The 18,274-nt window shown below is 55.4% G+C and overlaps 4 protein-coding genes across 4 annotated transcripts; 2 read left to right on the forward strand and 2 right to left on the reverse strand.

Annotated features, from left to right (window-relative positions):
* Positions 1–333: 333 nt before the first annotated feature.
* Positions 334–7,857, forward strand: MFIFM68171_07259 (SpvB-domain-containing protein; the record flags this gene model as incomplete). The annotated part of the gene is made up of 1 exon (XM_071062679.1): positions 334–7,857. The coding sequence occupies one exon, from the start codon at positions 334–336 to the stop codon at positions 7,855–7,857; it is 7,524 nt and encodes a 2,507-aa protein (XP_070918780.1).
* Positions 7,858–9,647: 1,790 nt separating this feature from the next.
* Positions 9,648–10,829, reverse strand: MFIFM68171_07260 (uncharacterized protein; the record flags this gene model as incomplete). Its single annotated transcript, XM_071062680.1, has 1 exon — positions 9,648–10,829. One exon carries the CDS (start codon positions 10,827–10,829, stop codon positions 9,648–9,650), a length of 1,182 nt encoding a protein of 393 aa, XP_070918781.1.
* A 1,229-nt stretch (positions 10,830–12,058) lies between these two features.
* MFIFM68171_07261 (uncharacterized protein) lies at positions 12,059–13,944 on the forward strand (the record flags this gene model as incomplete). Its single annotated transcript, XM_071062681.1, has 4 exons — positions 12,059–12,123; positions 12,209–12,543; positions 12,625–12,832; positions 12,915–13,944. 4 exons carry the CDS (start codon positions 12,059–12,061, stop codon positions 13,942–13,944), a joined length of 1,638 nt encoding a protein of 545 aa, XP_070918782.1.
* Positions 13,945–14,077: 133 nt separating this feature from the next.
* MFIFM68171_07262 (uncharacterized protein) lies at positions 14,078–16,173 on the reverse strand (the record flags this gene model as incomplete). The annotated part of the gene is made up of 3 exons (XM_071062682.1): positions 14,078–14,917; positions 14,999–15,982; positions 16,042–16,173. 3 exons carry the CDS (start codon positions 16,171–16,173, stop codon positions 14,078–14,080), a joined length of 1,956 nt encoding a protein of 651 aa, XP_070918783.1.
* Positions 16,174–18,274: the final 2,101 nt, after the last annotated feature.

Genomic DNA, 18,274 nt, shown 5'->3' on the forward strand with positions numbered 1-18,274 from the left:
TTGCAGAAGCCACATCAACGTCCCTCCTGCTCCGCCCAGCGACCAGATGGTGTGCCCTGTGCAGTGTAAGCACTTTCGAGTATTCGTGACAGAGTAGCGTAAGGTATCCCAAGCCTCACTAATACACTACTTGTCAAATTGGCTCTTCAACGCGTCAACCCCCCGTGACCCGTGCTTGTGTGCCCCCTGCTCTGAATAGCAGTCTCACTCAAGACCGTCGAAGTGCACCTTTCGAGACTCCTATTGTGGAGACTACGAGTTGTCCAAAAGTTCTTTCAGTCTCGGTGCTTAGCAAGGCTTTGTCTCGTCAGCCAATCTCCGCCCATCCGCAAAATGAACGTTACAGAAACCAACGGTGGACCGGGTGGGGAGGCCCAGACCGGTAGTAACCGGGGGCAAAAGCCTGTCTTTCCTACCGCGGGCGACTCTCTCCCGAGTATTTCATCTCTTGGAGGAGGCGTTTCCGCCGCAGGAGCCGGCGAGAAATTTACTGTTAATCCCGCCAACGGTACAGGATCTTGGACCATTCCAATCCCAACAACTGCGGGCCGTCAGGGGTTCGGGCCTACCATATCCCTCACCTACGACTCGGAGTCTGGAAACGGGCTTTTTGGAGTCGGTTGGTCTTTGTCCATTCCTGCAATCACAAGGAAAACGTCAAAGGGCATACCTAAGTACAACGACGCGGAAGATTCTGATGTCTTCCTTCTCAACGGCGCCGAAGACTTGGTTCCCCTTTTCATGAAGACGGAGAGCGGAGAGATTGAGGTTGATAAGACCACTAGTGTGCCAATCATCAAAACAGAGCTGCGCAATGGCTACACTATCAGTCGATACAATCCCCGCATAGATACCTCTTTCCAACGCATAGAGCGATGGACGAAGAACGAGAATCCCGGGAAGGGGGACATCCACTGGCGTATCCTGAGCTCCGATAATGTCACAAGCGTATACGGCGAAACGGAAAACTCTCGAGTTTCTGGTCCGGTGTTGTCTGGGCAACGCACTTTCTCATGGCTGCTTGCCGAGCAATATGATAGCAAAGGCAATGCGATAGTGTACAAGTACAAGGCCGAAGATTCAGTCGGTGTCCAGACAAGCCAAGCACATGAGCAAAATCGAACTGAGATCGGTCGCTCAACAAACCGATATTTGAGCCTCATTCACTACGGAAACAGGACACCAAATAGGGATGCCGGCTGGAGCGCGGCATCGGCGCTTGAGATTAGCCAAAGGGACTGGATGTTTACCGTCGCTTTCGATTATGGCGAGTTTGACAGGCACCGCCCGACCCTGAAGGACACACATCCGTGGACTTGCCGGAAGGATGCGTTCTCAACGTACAGGCCTGGCTTTGAGCTACGCACGTATCGCCGCTGCCAGCGTATCCTCATGTTTCACCACTTCCCCGCCGACCTAGGCATCATGGACTATCCCGTCACATCCACTGACCTAGGTTATGATGAATCCTCCACGCTGAGCTATCTTGTGAGCATTCAACGCACCGGCTACCTCGAGAGCAGCCAAGGCGTCTCCACCAAGCAACTGCCACCTCTCACGTTCGGCTACACACGGTTCCCAACAGACGAGGCCTTGACTGAGCTCCGCGTCTCCCAGGCAGAGGCTCCTGACCTGCACAATCTGCCACGTGAATACGGTGGAATGCGGCACCAATGGGTAGACCTCGACGGGGAGGGTCTCCCAGGCGTTCTCGTCGCCCATGACGGCGGATGGCTTTATCAACGTAATCTCAGCGGTTGGGGCAATGCTACAGAGGACGGGGAGATCCACATTTCACCGTCGTTTGGTCCTGTCGAGGCTGTCTACTCAGTTCCATCACTATTACCTAGTAACACCAAAGGAGTTTATCTTACGGACATCCAGCGGGACGGGGCACTCGACGTCGTGTGCATGGCTCGGCCGAATTGGGGTTTCTTTGCTCGGAATGCTGATACCGCTCTTGGATGGAGTTCGTTTCGCAGCTTTGCTTCACACCCTAGCGTATCACGCGGTGAGACGGTCAGTCTCGTCGACCTAACAGGGGACGGCCTGCCTGACATTCTCATTGCCCAGGAGTGCGCGTTTGTCTGGTACCCTTCACTTGGGGAGCTTGGATACGGACCTCCTTGCCGTGGCAGCTCATTTGCTGGCGATGAAGATATTGCCGGCCTTCTCTTCCGGGACGTCGACCAGTCTATACACCTGGCCGACATATCTGGAGACGGCATGACGGATTTGGTCCGCATCCGCAACGGCGATATCTGCTACTGGCCTAATCTCGGTAACGGTCGATTCGGGCCAAGAGTTAACATTGATAACTCTCCATGGTTTGACAAGACGGCCATGTTTGACCCTGAACGCCTCCTCCTTGCAGACATTGATGGTTCCGGAACATGCGATATCATCTACCTCAGCGCGAACAGCATCGATGTCTACATCAACGAGGCTGGTAACAGCTTCTCCAATGCCAAACACCTTGCCGTCGCTCCTGTGGACAAATACTGTACAGTTGAGCCTGTTGATCTTTTTGGCAACGGAACGACATGCTTGGTTTGGCGCACTCGTCTCCCTGGGGCTGCAGAGATGACGATGAATTACATCGACTTCACTAATGGCCATAAGCCGCACCTGCTCGTCAGCCAGACCAACAATCGCGGCGCAGAAACCAGGATCCATTACACACCATCGACCAGATTCTACGTCAACGACAGGGCAGGCGGAATGGACTGGGTGACCCGTCTTCCATTTCCGGTGCAATGCGTCGAAAGGGTTGAGGTGCACGATCAAATCAGCAATACTCGCCTTGTAACCCGCTATGCCTACCATCATGGATACTACGACGGATATGAGAGAGAGTTTAGAGGATTCGCCATGGTCGAGCAATGGGATACGGAGGAGTTTGACACCAAAGATGCAACGTCGGCTTGGCACACACCGCCTGCTCACCTCAAGTCGTGGTATCACACTGGCGACTTCCGTGATAGTGGCATGTCTGCATTAATGCATGAGTTCTTCAGTACGGATTCCTCAGAGGAAGGGGGCAGTCTGCTTGAACCCTCCGAGCTGCCGCAGATCCCTGACCCGAGCATAAGGCGGGAGTCGTACCGCGGCCTCAAAGGGAGTCTGCTCCGCCAGGAGCTATACGCTGACGACGGAAGCGCAAGAGCAGCGATTCCCTATGATGTCACAGAGCACAGCTATACGGTTCAGTTGCTCCAGCCCCAGGACACACACGGCCATGCGGTGTTTGCGATATTTCCCCGCGAAAGCATACGGATCCATTTTGAGCGCGAACCCACCGATCCCCGTGTTCAGCATGAAAAGTACCTAGAGATAGACCGATTTGGTCACGTCTTAAAACATCTCGCCATAGCCTATGGGAGAGCGGAAAGCACGTTGCAAGCAGAGGAGGCCGAGTTGCAGACCCGGACGTTGGTAGTGTACAGCGAGAATGCTTACACCAATATGATTGACGGCTCGGACGATTATCTGCTGCCGCAAGAGTGCGAAACACTTTCGTTTGAGATATCTGGTTTCCCATTCAAAGGGTCCATGGCAGGCGGATTCAAACTCTCAATCGCCGACACGACGGAGATTATGAACATGCCAGCAGTTGCATACGAGACGCCAGTCTCAGACTCAAAGTCTAAACGGCTGTTGCGCAAATCTCGTGTCTATTTTCGGAGTAACAATCTAGCGAAACCGCTCGGTCTTGGTGTCATCGAATCTATGGCCATCATCGCGCAGTCTCACACCTTAACCTTTACACCAGGGCTTCTTAACGTTTACCATCGACAGTCCGAGAACCTCCTGCCAGAACCGAATAAAACACTCAATGACGGAGGATATGTCGACCTCGACAGCGACGGATGTTGGTGGGCGCAGACTTCGACATCCTTCTTTAACAAGGACGCAACAACGGCAGAGCAGGAGGTAGCGGAGGCCAAGAGCAGCTTCTTCCTACCACGCAGGGTGGTAGATCCATTCGGAAATACCACATCCGTTGATTACGACACTTACCATCTGCTTGCCGTTCGGACCGTTGATGCAGCCAACAATGTCTGGGAGTGTCAGAACAACTACCGAGTCATGCAGCCTGATGTCGTGATTGACCCGAACGGCAACAGGACTGCTATGAAGTTTGATGAACTGGGGTTGGTAGTGGCAACGGCAGTAATGGGCAAGGAGCACGAGAGTATTGGTGACAGTTTGGAGGGCCTTGCCTTAGAGACCAGCGAGCAGATTCGAGCTTTTCTTCTGGACCCTAGTGGACCTGAAGCGGTGGCTCTGTTGGGAAACGCTACGCAACGGACCATCTTCAATCCCTGTCGCTTCTGGCTGGAGGCGGATGTCGGAAAAAGGAAACCCGCTTTCCAAGCGACCATTGCACGGGAGACACATGTTAGTGACCTCATACCGGGGGAGAAAACAACAATCCGGGTTGGCTTCTCCTATTTTGACGGGTTCGGGCGAGTCGTACAGGACAAGGTGATGTCCAACGCTGGAGAGGACATGAAACCGGTCTGGAACACGAGCGGGTGGACTGTGTTCAACAATAAAGGAATGCCCGTTCGACAATACGAGCCATTTTTCGATAGCACGTGCGAGTACGTCTCAGGCACATCGGCAGGCGTGTCATCCATCTTGATCTACGATCCAATCGGGCGCCTGACGTCGACAATATCCCCTGACCATTCATGGAATAAGACTGTCATAGGGCCTTGGCATAGCCAATTGTACGATCAGAATGACACGGTGCTACATAATCCCAAGGAGGACGCTGATATCGGCCCTTTAGTCGCCCTCGTCCCGGAGACAGAGTGCCTACCAACCTGGTATGAACAACGCGAAGGTGGAGATCTTGGGCCACTCGCGCAGAAGGCAGCGGCAAAGGCCGCTATGCACGCCGACACACCATCCATTGCTCATCTTGATGCTATGGGCCGAGTGTTTCTCTCGGTGGCTGACGCCGGAAATGGAGTTCGATACCATACGGTGACGGAATTGGATATTCAGGGTCACGTACGGAGGACACGAGACGCCAAATCCCGCATAGTTATGCGGACCGACTATGATATGGCTGGATCGCCGATCCACCAAGAAAGCATGGAGTCGGGCGAGAAGTGGGTGCTAAGCGACACGTTTGGAGCAACTCAACTCTCCTGGGACTCCCGAAAGCACCGATTCCAGAACGTGTACGATGCACTGAGACGCCGCACATCGACCATCTTGCAGACCGATTCTCGGGATGAGTTAACTACAGAGAAGATATTCTACGGGGAGAGCCTTTCGGATGTTGAATCCCCCGCGGAAAATGCCCGTGGCCACATCGTCAAGATATGCGATCAATCGGGAGTTCTCAGCATCGGACAATATGATTTTAAAGGTCGCCCCCATCGCACCGAGCGCCAGCTCGCACAAGAGTATAAGAGTATCTTGGATTGGAGCCAGCATGTGGGTCTTGAAGAGGAAGTGTACAAAATTACGTCGTCCTTCGACGCCCTCAACCGGCTGACTAGACAGGCCATGCCAGATGATACAGTCATCCTATACCATTTTACCAATGGAGGACAGCTCCGGAAGGTTCAGGCCCGTGTCAAGGGAGAAGATCAATCGATCCCCTTCGTTAAGGACGTCGAGTACAATGCACGGGGTCAGATTCAGAAGGTCGAATACGGCAACGGTGCCATCAGCACGTACACACATGACCCGCTCACATTTCTCGTGACCGACGCTGTGACTCGCCGACCCGAGAGTTCATTTCCAGGAGACCAAGCTAACGTTCCCAATCAAGGATGGCCTGGGACTTGTCTCCAAAATCTTCAGTACACCTATGACGCAGTCAAGAACGCTATAGCCATCACGGACACGTCACAGCAGGCAATCTTCTATAGAGGCGTCCGAGTCGACCCCTCGACAGAGTACACCTACGATGCAACCTATCGCCTCATCCAGGCCACAGGCCGGGAGCATCTGGGGACAACTTCCCGGCCCGGCCGCGCAGGGGCCTGGACTCCTTCTCAGCAACCAGGCGACGGCAAAACCATGAGCCGCTACCTCGAGTCGTACGCGTACGATGAGGTGGGGAATCTGCTGTCTATGAGACACCGAGGCAGCAACGAGCAGCAGTACTGGACGCGTAATTATCTGTACCAAGCATCTAGCCTGCTCGAACCAGACAAAGCGTGCAATCGGCTCTCTCAAACCTCTGTGGGAGCCGTGACCGAGTCCTACAGTTACGACCAACACGGAAACACAACGTCTATGCCCGCCCTGCCGATGATGAAGTGGGATCACAAAGACCAGCTTCGAGCCAGTGCAAGACGACCTGAGACAGGAGGAGCATCAGCCTCTGAAACGACGTGGTATGTATACGATTGTAGCGGGAATCGCGTACGCAAAGTTACGGAACGGATGGCAGATGGGGGCGAGATCACAAAGGTCAAAGAGCGCCTGTATGTCGGCGTCGAGATATTCAGGCGGTTCAACGGGCGGGGCCAAGTCACCTTGGAGCGCGAGACGCTGGCCGTGCCTGGTGTCGCGGGAAACGTCGCGGCACGAGTCGAGAAGCGGACCAAAGGGTTGGACAGCGGCCCGCAGAATCTCACCCGCTACCAACTCTCTGCCCATCACTCCATCGCTCTCGAGTTGGACGACCAGGCGCGTGTCCTGACGTACCAGGAGTACAGTCCGTACGGGGCGACGACGTACGTGGCACAGCACCCGAACATCGAAGCTCCTAAGCGCTTCGGGTACGGCGGCAAAGAGCGTGATAGCGAAAACGGGCTCTATTACTTCGGGGCGCGGTACTACGCGCCATCTCTTGGACGCTGGACAAGCTGTGACCCCGCTGGTCTTAACGACGGGGTCAACGTCTACGTCTACGTTGCCAATGACCCCGTCAACCATGTCGATCCTGACGGGCGGATGTTCAGAGTTTTCTCGAGCGGACATTCCACAACTCCCATATCTCCCAAGTCCGGAAACCATGGGCCAAATCCGGGGGGTTCGATTCGTCAAGGGTCATCGTCAAGGAACAAGGTCGTCACTCCGGTTCGAACACATAATCCCAATACCTGGTCTCATATATTCATTACAACCGGTTTCCCTGTTTGGAGCGCCCTTAACATAGCCTACAACTCAACAGGGCGTCGTATCCCGCCGTGGTTGCACAATGCCCTGACACGGGTAAATGGTGGGTACGACTCGCGAGTGATTGAGCTTCTATCGAGTGAGAAAGCTCTAGAGCATGCCCGAGCCGGCCGAGTCAAGGAGCTTCGTGCCTTTCTGGTAGAAGGGGTACATGCCATAGAGATCGAATCTTGGGCGCGTATGGGCAACGACTCGGACTTTCTTGGCGAGAGCTTGGAGAAGACGTATCCTATCGTTGGGCCGGATGATCCTTATCCCGGTACGCCAGGGAAGGCCGAGAAGTTTTACTTTGAGCGGGGGCAAGAGCAGATCAGGCACGAGAAGCTAGAGTATGGGAACCCCTTGCCGCAGGGTCCGGGCAGCCAAGCCGGCCGTTGGACCAACATTGCCGTAGACTTGGTTAGGGAGACAGTCAAGGGCATAAAGCAACATGGCGGGCCTGTCGACAGCTCGCCCGATGGCCAGCAGAATGCATCGGTTTTGCTGGCAGACCTCCAGATCCAGATCATGGAAGGCATATCTTTCACCTTGTGGAGTATGAAGTCCCCGGAAGACCGTAACCCGCGGCTGGCGGGCAACGTGCAAGGATATCTACCAGGACACACAATTCCTAGGTCGGAGTACCTAGCGGCTATGAAACAGCGGGATCCAAGGGAAGTAATGGCGGACATGGAGCGTATCAAGCGCTCAGTCGGGTTCATGTAGTTTCAATATTCCGTGGGACTTCGCTAGTACCATAGTATTTTCTTGCCGGTACTGGAAAGGTCTCTACAGCGATGTTTCTTATAATCGTACTTTAACTGTTTCGAATTTGCTTAGTGAGCGTTCATGTCGTAGTGACCTGCCTCCGACATAGACTTAGCAAAACAGACCTCTTTTACGAACCGTATATTGAAACTCCGGGTCAAATTCTGACCCTCGGTGTAAACGAGATAGGGTTTATTACCCCAAGATCTCACGGTAGGAAATGAGTTGTTCCCTTGATAGCCGTGAACCAATCAACCATCAAATCCGCAAAATACGGATCTGACCATGACTGCAAACCCTTGTTGCCCAATAGTCGGCAGGAGGCAACTTTCCATTTCTTTTGACCCAATTGTTGCTAACGAAGAGAACCCTATTAGCTAGATCCAGTCTCTAAGGCTGCTCCAGGTGTGGTTACGTAAGGTATTTTGGTTATACCATCCTGTCACGTCGACGTCTTGGCCTGGGCGCTTTGACTTCAGGCTTCTGTCACTTCCAATTTCGGGTATTCGAAGACAAGAGAGCTGGTAATGATCCTTCTAATTAATCACAGTGGGAAATCGTCTCCGACGACGTTGATGAGGTGTTGGCGATTCTTCCCATCTTAGAGGTGATCTTATCTCCGACCATGCCAGGACGTCTTCCATCCACTTTGATCTATTCTGATTGTTAGCCGATAGTTCCTTTTACAAGACGTTATGATATGCATCGTGGAATCAGCTCTGGAAGTGTAGTGCGATACTCATTTTTCCGGTCCATCGAGTAATGTGAAGTTTGGCCGAGCTTAACGTTGAAAGGTTGGCGATAGCTTCTTAAATTCTGCCCATACACAGCACCCACATGAACCAGATTCATAGTAGAGCATATTATCGGATGTCTCCGTATATTGGACCAAAAGCACGCTCGACGTCCAGGGGATTAAGACTACTTGAAAATACAGCATCGTGGCCTTCCCGTTCCACTTGTGAACCCTCCCCGGCCATCACTGCATCCGCCTCGTCCAGGCGCACAACACTCACCACGAAGACGATAAGGGAAGGGTGTCAATAAGTATATACACAGGTAATCCAACTAAAAAAACGAACTTGTCTATACATTCAACCCTGCATCCACTTAGCGAATTATCTCATGCTCAGCTTTCTGGATTCCGTGGATCGGGGCTTGTTGCCACCTAGAGTTGCTGTGTCTGCAATAGGTCCGAGAGCCAACGTTCAGCCGCGGCCATAATTCAGGTCTAATGACTGTCACAGCCTTCATAGTACACGTCTGTGGTAGTGGGAATGTGTCGTAACTTCTGCCTACTGTCAAGCCCCGATCCAAACGGTTGCGGTAACTAATACGTAAGCATACAAAGGCAACGCTCATTTACCAACCGGCAGCAATCCAGAGGTGTGCACGAACGAGGAAATTTTCGATAATTAGGTTAGTCCTTTATTTTGGACTGGTATCTCTTTGCAGCGACTTCTCCATCTTTTCGTCACTCTCAATCGCGATATACCCGCCGACTCATAGTGTCCCATCCTAGGTACATCCTGCCCTAGTATTCCTTAACCTTGGCTCTCCCGCTCCGTTAAAGACATATTGGGCCTGCGCTCACCCTTTCCCCTCCAAGGAATTCATCCGCGATAACCTCCTTTTTCCGTCACCATCAGCTTCCCCATTGTTCTCTTTTTAGGTAACGCATCGTAGCGTCTCTAAACTCAGGCCGACAGTCGCCGTGGGACCCCGTACCTTTTCGAGGAATGTGCTCTTCATCTTGAAAGGTACGCATTCAGGAGAGAGCTTTCTGAGTGAACACCCTGGGAGCTACCGTCCTCAAGGTATTCGTCTGGATATTTGTAGGGCTTAGCATCTTGAACCGGCTCCGCTTTTATCGGTTGGTATCGCTTAGAGCGCTGTTCTTTATAAGGCCGCCCGTTCTCGCTGCCCGGCGGATCGTAGTATGAACCAAGGTCCAAGTCGTAGTATGAAGCCTGTTGCTCATCGCCTTCGGCGTCGTTGTACCGGTAATACTCGACGGTGAAGGCGGGCGAATCCACTGTCTGGCGATCTCGAATTGTCCACGTCTCGTGCAGCAACTCTGGGTCGACGGATCTGCCGTCGTCGATCTGGTCGTGAGTTCCGCGGTGTGGAGTCTCGTACAGTGGAGTCAACCCGGCAGAACACGGCGGCAGCGAGTGGTCGTCGTGAACATCCACGAACAAGGCAGGCACACGAAGTCTCTTCGCCGCACGAGAGGGCGAGAAGTGCCTGGCGATGCATGGGTTTTCTCGCCTCCGTCTGCCGTTCTGTCTTGTGGCATAGCAGTCATCCTTGGGGTGGTCCTCACGGGCGAAGTCGCGGTGCCAGTCCAAGCTCCAATGCCACGGCCCACCCTCAGCGACGATTTTTCCATTCCATGTCCCAAGGTAGATGCTGAACGGGCTGATGACCCAACTATCCTCGGCGAAGGGTTGATTGCACCCCTTGCAGCGCATGCTCTTCCGGTAAGCCCGAACTTTTGGCGCCAGAAAGCCGTTGAGCGTCAGCTCGTTCTCGAAGGCGTTGATCACCTCGCAAGAGTTGCATCTCCAAGAGGCGGGCGTCTGGTCGAACTCGCCGGTCACGCGGCGCTCAATCGTCGCAATTTCGCGGGAGCCCGAGGAGTCAACTATAAGGCATGTCTGGCAGCCGGGGAAAGAATGCTTGCATCCCTCACAAGCCTCGGGTGGTTTGAATAAGTTGCACGTAGCCCGGCATCTGCAGCATTTCCGCTGTCCCGGCACACCGGTCCGTTCCTCGTCCGTGAAGTCGTCTGGTGGCTTGGCCAGTGGCAGAGTGAATTGCCCTCGAACAAAGGATATACCCGGTGCTTTCTGAACAGCGACATTTTCGTAATGGCCGCAAGGCCACACGTATTCAATTCGGTTGGGGGGATGGGTCGTGGGAGTCATGGTAGCTAGTGCTGCATCTGCAGCCCGTTCACAGTTCGGTGGTGGTAACGGCGAATTTTGTTTGGCTTGTCGCCTTGATTCCCAATGAAACAGCAACGTGGTAATGGTAGTCACTGTCAAAGTTGCAGAAGATGCAAAGGAGAAGGGTAAGATAAGCTGTCACCAGCGGACATTTAAGACGGCCTAAACAGTATCATGTCACATGGATGGGCCAAAGAATGCCCTTGGCCAGAGACGCGACCTTTCTCATGGCCGGAATGCTGCACGGGACTGCCAATAATATTTGTTTCGAAACCGAAGGCCGCTTCAGGGGGGTTGTTGGCCCACAGCGCGGCCACGGTTATGGGTAACCCTAACCCTCTCCCGGGGGCAGCAACCTAGGGCTGCCGCGCTCGACGCTCGATGAAAACAACAATGTCCACTGCAAAGGCATTTTCGGCTGATAAGATCGGTCTTTAAGAGTATGACTGTCGCCGAGTCTTGGGAGCCTAGTAGTACAGTCTGGGTGGACGACAGGCAATAATCAGTTACTCAGCGTTAACCAATCAGTCAGTCCTTTAATTAAGGCCTTGATCGAGGCCGAGACGGAATTGCTCATTGTTGAAGGTCTGGCGTGTTCAGCTTCTGGGCAAGGTTCTTCGCTCAGAGTTGGGTTTCAACTTTGGATATGCGATGCGATGCCCTTGTTCTAAGCCGCCAGAACCTAGCATAAAATCCCAGTTCCGCCGCAACGATTATCAGGATATCAGAAATGCAGGTGGGAAGTATTGAATGACATTATTATTAGAAATTCGTTACCTAGGTATTAAGGAATCTATTACGAAGTATTTTACAACTCATTTGCAAACGAATTGGCGAAATGAGCGTATTTATATAAAGAAGTGGTAGGGAGCTGACCTGACTAGACGATTTTTTATCCCTCGTGTGGGGTAATTGGTCTGGTCAGATCGTATTTTATGCGGCTCGCTTGAGCCCTAAACTGGTCAGCTCAAGTCAGGTGGGTCTGGTCAGCTTATCTGTAACCTGATTGGTTAGGTCGAGTTAGGAGGTCTGGTCAGCTTATCTATTTACTCGTTTGTAATCTGGCTCCAAACCTCATCTTTAGAAGATTTCAAACGATGAAACATCGTCAGTTCCCCTTCCCGAGCTTCAACTTGCTGTTCCGCTACCAACACTGCTGTGCAACTTTCGATCTTAATTTGAGACGGAACCCTTAAAAGTTCTTCACCATGCCCGGCAGCCGCAGCGCCAGCGCTGGCGGTAAGCGCTCGCGCGGTGGATGCATCACCTGCAAGTACGGCCCCTCCGGCATCCCCATTCCGACAGCCGCACAAAAGGGGAAGAAGTCACAACGCACAAAATCCTGACCGTGATCCTAGGATCCGTCGCGTCAAATGCGACGAAACCTTCCCCGCCTGCGTGCGCTGCGTCCAGACCGGCCGCACGTGCGACGGGTACGCATCGTCGACGTCGCACCAGTCGCGGCGGGCGCTGGCCGACGCGGTGCGGCAGCTGCGCGTGGCCGGCCCGGCGTCGCGGGTGCTGGGCAAGCCCGTGGCCGCCGACGACGCCGCGTGCTTTGACTTTTTCCGCCACTGCACGAGCGCCATGACGGGCAGCGTGCTGCCGGCGCCGTTCTGGGAGTGTCAGCTGCTGCAGATAGCGAGCGGCGAGAGGGCGGTATGGAAGGTGGTAGTCGCGCTAGGGGCGCTACGTGGGTCTTTTCTTCACTCTATCTCTCACTCTCTCTTTTCTCTTCTGCTATCATTCGGGCTTTCGGCTGACATGTCGACAGACCGCCGCTGGGAGTACAGCAACAGCCGCACGCCGGCGGCCGTTGCGGCGCGCCAGCGGGACGGCCCCGACGCCATCGCCCGCTTCACGCGGCAGGCGGCAAGCCACTACTACGGCGCCATCTCCCTGGCCAAGGAGATCCGCGACCCGGCAACCCTCGCCGTCCTCAGCGCCGCGCTCGCCGCCGCGGCCCAGCTCGCCGGACTCTGGTGCGTTCCTTTTATCACAGTTTGATTTTTTATTTATTTTTTTTTTTTCGAAACGCCCTCCCCCCTAACACCCCGGAAATAGGGCCGAATGCCAAATCCATCTGCACGCCGGCCTCCGCCTCGTACAGGACCAGCCCGACCCCGGCGCTGTCGGTGACCTCGTCCCGAGCCTCGAGCGTATCGACCTGCAGGCCATGTTCTTCGAGGACGTGCGCGCGCCCTACGCCTACGGCGCCGTCGCCGAGCTCGCGTACGCCGCGTGTGGGCCGCACTCGGCGTGGCCCGGCGCCGAGCTCGCGTCCCTCAACGAGGCCGCGCTCGTCGTGCTCCGCCTAGTGCGGGACTTTATGCTTGTCGCGGGCGCCGCGGAGCATGGGATACTCGGGCTCGAAGGGCTGCTGGCCGCCTTAGGCCGGCTGGGCGAGGACGCGCGGCGGTGGGAGGCGGCGCTGGGGAGGCTGCTCGCGGGCGGGCGCCGGCGCCGGTGCGGGGAGCAGGAGGAGAGGACGGTGCTGGTGATGCGGCTGTACCACGCCGTGCTGATGCAGTGTCTGACGGCGGGCATCATCGGGCCCGAGACGCGGTGGGACGCTGGCCTGCGCTGGTTCGTGCAGGCGGTGGAGCTGGCCGAGGAGATCGCGCGGGCGACGCCCTCGGCGATGCCGTTCTTCATGTCGCTGGAGCCGGGGGTGGCGACACCGCTGTTCCTGACGGTGGTGCGGTGCCGGCACCCGCTGGTCAGGCGGCGTGCGCTGTACTTACTGGGACGGATGAACAGGCAGGAGGGGATCTGGAACTGCGGGGCGGCGGCGAGGGTGGCGGAGCAGTGTGTCGCACTGGAGGAGGAGGGGCTTGGGATCGAGCTGCCGCTGCGGGTGGACGATGCGGATCTGGCGGGGTTGGTGGTGGATGCTGACGCGCCGGTGGTCGTAGATGCGGACGGGTACGCGCCGGCGTGGCCTGGGGGATGGCCGAACGTGCCGGAGAAGCAGAGGCTGCTGCAGACCTCGCTTCTCGTTGATCTGGAGGCGAGCGTGATCGATCTCACGATGCACGTCACGGGTGAGGATGGGCTGGGGACAGTGACGAGGTCTCTCAGCATAGACATTTAGAGATGCCCGTACGCGTGAGGCGATTCCGGCGCTGAGTTTATATCCATTCATATTCACATTCCCACTTTATTATCACTAATTACCTGAAGCAGTTCATTCGTCCCAAATCTATGCGAGCCGCCATATACACATCTTACAATATCAGAGCACTAGCCACCGCAACGACTATTACCGAGCAACCCATGGCAGTCCTCCCCGTGCCGTTCGTCTCCCTGTCGCCGTTTTGCCCCCCGTCGCCGTTTTGCCCCCCATCGCCCGTCCCCTGAGCACCACCGACAACCGGGTCCGGCTCCAGAACCACGAAATTCTCCGTCACCGCCGTCCCCGCCGCCAACGCCATCAGCTGGTTCTCCGTACACGTCCCAGCCGGGCTATACACGAGACACACCGGCTCCGGCGGCGTCGTTGGCGCCTCACTCCTCACCGCCGCCACGCTCCTCTCCCCCACGCTGACGTACCCCTCCGTCTTCTCCCTGCCCGTCGCGACATCCTTCCCGAGCACCGTCCTCTCAAAGATGCGCAGCACCGTCTCCGGCTGATACGCCGCGACACTGTGGCCCGCCTGGAAAACCCTGGAAAACGACACGCGGCCGGCCTGGCGCACGAACCCGCCTTGATACGTCTCGTTGGTCATGAGCGGGGCGTAGCCTGCGCCGCGGAAGGCGGCGGCTCCAGAATAGTCGAGAGAGAGCGACACGTTCTCGGCGCCGGGCCAGTTACAGCGGTAGTCGCGGTCGCCGTAGACAAAAGCGATGGGGTGGTTGCGGGCGGCGAGGAAGGATAAGTCGGCGAGGGTGCGGCGCATCGGGTCGCCGGTGACGAAGAGGAAGAGGGAGGGGGTGACGGGGGAGGTGAGGGAGAAGTTGAGGGGGACGCCGAGGGCAGACTGGACCCACGCACGGTTGAAAAACGCCGAATTGTAGTCGGTAGGGGTGACGGCGGGGAGAGGGTAGGCTATGTCGAAGGGTTGGAGCTGGGATTTGTCAGTCAGGTCGGGGTCGGAGCGACGGGCAGGTTTGCGGGTCCCGCGGGGGGGGGGGGGGGGGGGGCTTACCCGAGAATAGGTCGTGTATGCGCCCTGAACGACGTTGAAGCAGTACGTGGATGCGGCGGCGCAGATGTCGTTGACGGTCGTGTTGAGGCCCGTCTCGAGCGGGTCGCCGAGGGCGCCGGCTGTGCGGCATGCGTGGATCATGTCGCGGCAGCCGCCGGGCTTGGTGAAGTTGTGGCTGGCCTGCTCGTAGATGTCCCTGGGGATGGCCTGGATGCCGTACGTGTTGTTGTAGGCGAACTCGGGATAGAAGCCGCCCTGGGCCTCGGCGTCAATGCACGCGTTCTGTAGGCCGATGGTGCCGAGCCGGAGCGGCTTCGCGTTGGGGTCGCCGAGGGTGCCGTCGACGATGCGGTCATTCTGGCGCTCAAAGTGGGCAAAGATGGCGGGCGCAAAGTAGCCGCCGTACGACACGGTCCAGATGTTGATGTTAGGGCTGGACGTCTTGTGCTCGGGGAACTCCTGGAACCAGACCTGCGCAAAGTGCCACATAGTGCGTGCCGCTTGCATGGTCGTCAGCGCCGTCTGGCTGGGGTCGGGGAACGAGATGGTGGCGCCGATGGTGGTGATGTTAGTCTGCACAAACGTGGTGGGATCCTCGACGGGCGTGAACTGAGACTCGGGTGTCTGCGGCACGAGGTTGAGGATGCCATTGACGAGAGTCGAGTAGGAAAAGCCGGCCGACACGGGCTGGTCGATGTAGAGCATGTTGACGTTGTTGTTCCACGAGAACTTGTTCAGCACGGTGCTGTTCGTGTCGGGCTGCACCTTGCACGGGAACCCGCTCGAGTCGTCCATCCCGCTCGTCCCCGGCCCGCCGCCGATGTAGATGGAGAGCGGTGCATTGGCTGCATCGTTTCGGGCCTGAAAGTACCAGAAGAAAATGCTGGCGTTGTAGGTGGCGGGGACGTCGGCAAGGAGTGTGCTTGGGAGGTTGACGTATCCGCTGAACGACTTGACACCGGGTGTTGTCTCGCAGATATTGGTCTAAGGGGGTACTGTTAGTGGTGGGGATGATGAGTATCCCATTTTTTTTAAGCACACACCTGCTTGTAGGAAATGGAGGCCCCGGGATAGTTCTTGGATGGGACCGATTTGGTGTCCTTGGGTATGGGCACAAAGTTCTGCGCCGCAGTCGTGGCCGCAAGGGCGAGGTGGATGGGGACTGAGAGTCGCATTAGAGACTGCAAAGAGACAAAAGGAAGACAGAAAACAACTCAGAATGCTAGTGTAACTGAAGCACAAAACGGAAACGACAGGTGTGTCCAGCCTTATGTACTAATATTCAATAGTATACGTCGATCTAAATTTCTCTGAGTGTTGCCGCAGACGAGAAATCGTCGTCGCGTCGACATGGTGATGCGCCCCATGGTCAGCGTGTAGTGCGGCGTCGACGCCAGGGATCGTTGGCGAGTGGTCCAGTCAGATCCCAGGCTAGCCGACTTGTCGTTGCGTCAGCACTATCTCTTGGAGGCTCATCTGCTTTGCAGGTTCGCTGGTGCTTCGAAAAAAAAAAAGACTGCTGCTTTAGATGCACAGCTTGAGACGCATGAACGGAAGCGGCGCAGAGGTTCAGTCCCAAAAAAAAATTGGCGAGCCGGCCAATCAGCGGACCATGTACTGGGGGCGTGGCCCCCACCCCAAACGGTTGAGGGACATGTGAGCAACGGGCCATCATTTAAAGAGTCTCGGCGCGGATTGTTTCCGCCTGTGCCAACGAACCCTTCACAGACAGTCACAACCTGAATCAACTTGAGGCCCAAGATAAAACTGAATTACGGGTGACAGTTTCCGTCAGGCTTGGTCCATTGTGCTGCACGGATACGCCATTCTCAGTTACGGCGACGCGTCGTCGCGGATGGCTCTGCCAGCAGCTCATGTCCCTCCTGCCTTTAATACGCAAGATGAAACAATTTACCTGCTTAGGTATCACAGATCTTTGGGTTCCGCCTTAATGTTCCTGTGACAAGCTATCCATGATTATCTTGGCCATAGGTGGGTATCAGGAGCCGAAATAATCCAAAAACACAAAGGTACATAAAAAAAAAGCAAAGAAATAAACGAAAAAGAAAAAGTAATGAAACAAACAGCCGAACGGGAGATGGACTCAATTACGCCAAAGAAACACACGATCCCGTATTCGAACTAGCCTTACAAAGAACGAGTCGATAGGCTAATACTAGTCCTAACCCTAGCCAGGTTACTACTGATGGAACGATGGCCATACTGGGGAATAGGATTCGTATATAACTGAGAGCATTACCATCCAGTTAACTCCTCCCCCCTTTCTCTTCAGATAATCCTGCATCTTGACAGCCATCTCTAGTACTATCTTCGTCATGCTCTCGTCTCATCTTTAAGATTCCAGCACCTCTATAGGGGAGATGTGTACCAATACATCAGGTATTCTCAAGTCGCTTTGAATATACATACCCATCCTACTCTGGTAGCATCGTAACCTCACCTCCCAACCGGTGGCCCTCTCGTCTTCAAACTGACCATAAATATCTCCATAAGTCCTCAAACTAACTTCACCTTCTTCCACCTTGCCCAGTCGCTGTATCTATCCGACACCATCTCACCTCTATCAGCCTATAGAGGTACACCTCGCCCACCAGCCTACACGCCCCCCTCGTCTAATCTCGACAAGACATACAGATATTTCCCCGCGAACACCACCCGCAGCCCGACCCCCAGCAGCCCGTCAGCCGTGGTGAACAGCTCCCAGCCCTGCATCACCTCCTTCATCCGTCTCTCAAAGACCAGAATGCCGGCTCGCTCTTCCATGCTAAATCTGGACGTTGCCTTCTCTCGCCATTCCCGGCGATTGCCGCGTGGGGATCTCCTCTCTTTGCCTGGGCGTACACAACCCAGTTCTTTGCGTCAAATAGCCATCTGAGCTTGGTGGTAGAGGGTAAGCGGCCGGCTTGGCGCCGGATCCGCGCCTTCTTTCGCATATCCTCATCTCCCTCACCATCTTCGAGGTCTGGCAGCGGCAAGTGAAATTTTACTGTTTCCTTGGTCAAGGTCACGGGACAGACCCGGTAGACAGCGGCCCAGGTGACGAGAGCCGTGAAAAAGCGCCGCGCTGCAGCCCTTTGCTAGGGGTCTGCTGGCACCGTCTCCTTTGTTCTCATTCCCCGACTCACTCCCGCTGCGGAGATCTGAGCATGTCCCGTTATCGATGCTTCGAAGGACATACCAAATCTCGAGCAGGCAGACAGCGATTCTGTCGCGAAAGCCTCGGGCTAGCAGGTCTGGTACGGAATAACTCATACC

This window comes from Madurella fahalii (genome assembly GCF_045866475.1).
Source record: "Madurella fahalii IFM 68171 DNA, scaffold_4, whole genome shotgun sequence".
Taxonomy (NCBI): Eukaryota; Fungi; Ascomycota; class Sordariomycetes; order Sordariales; genus Madurella; species Madurella fahalii.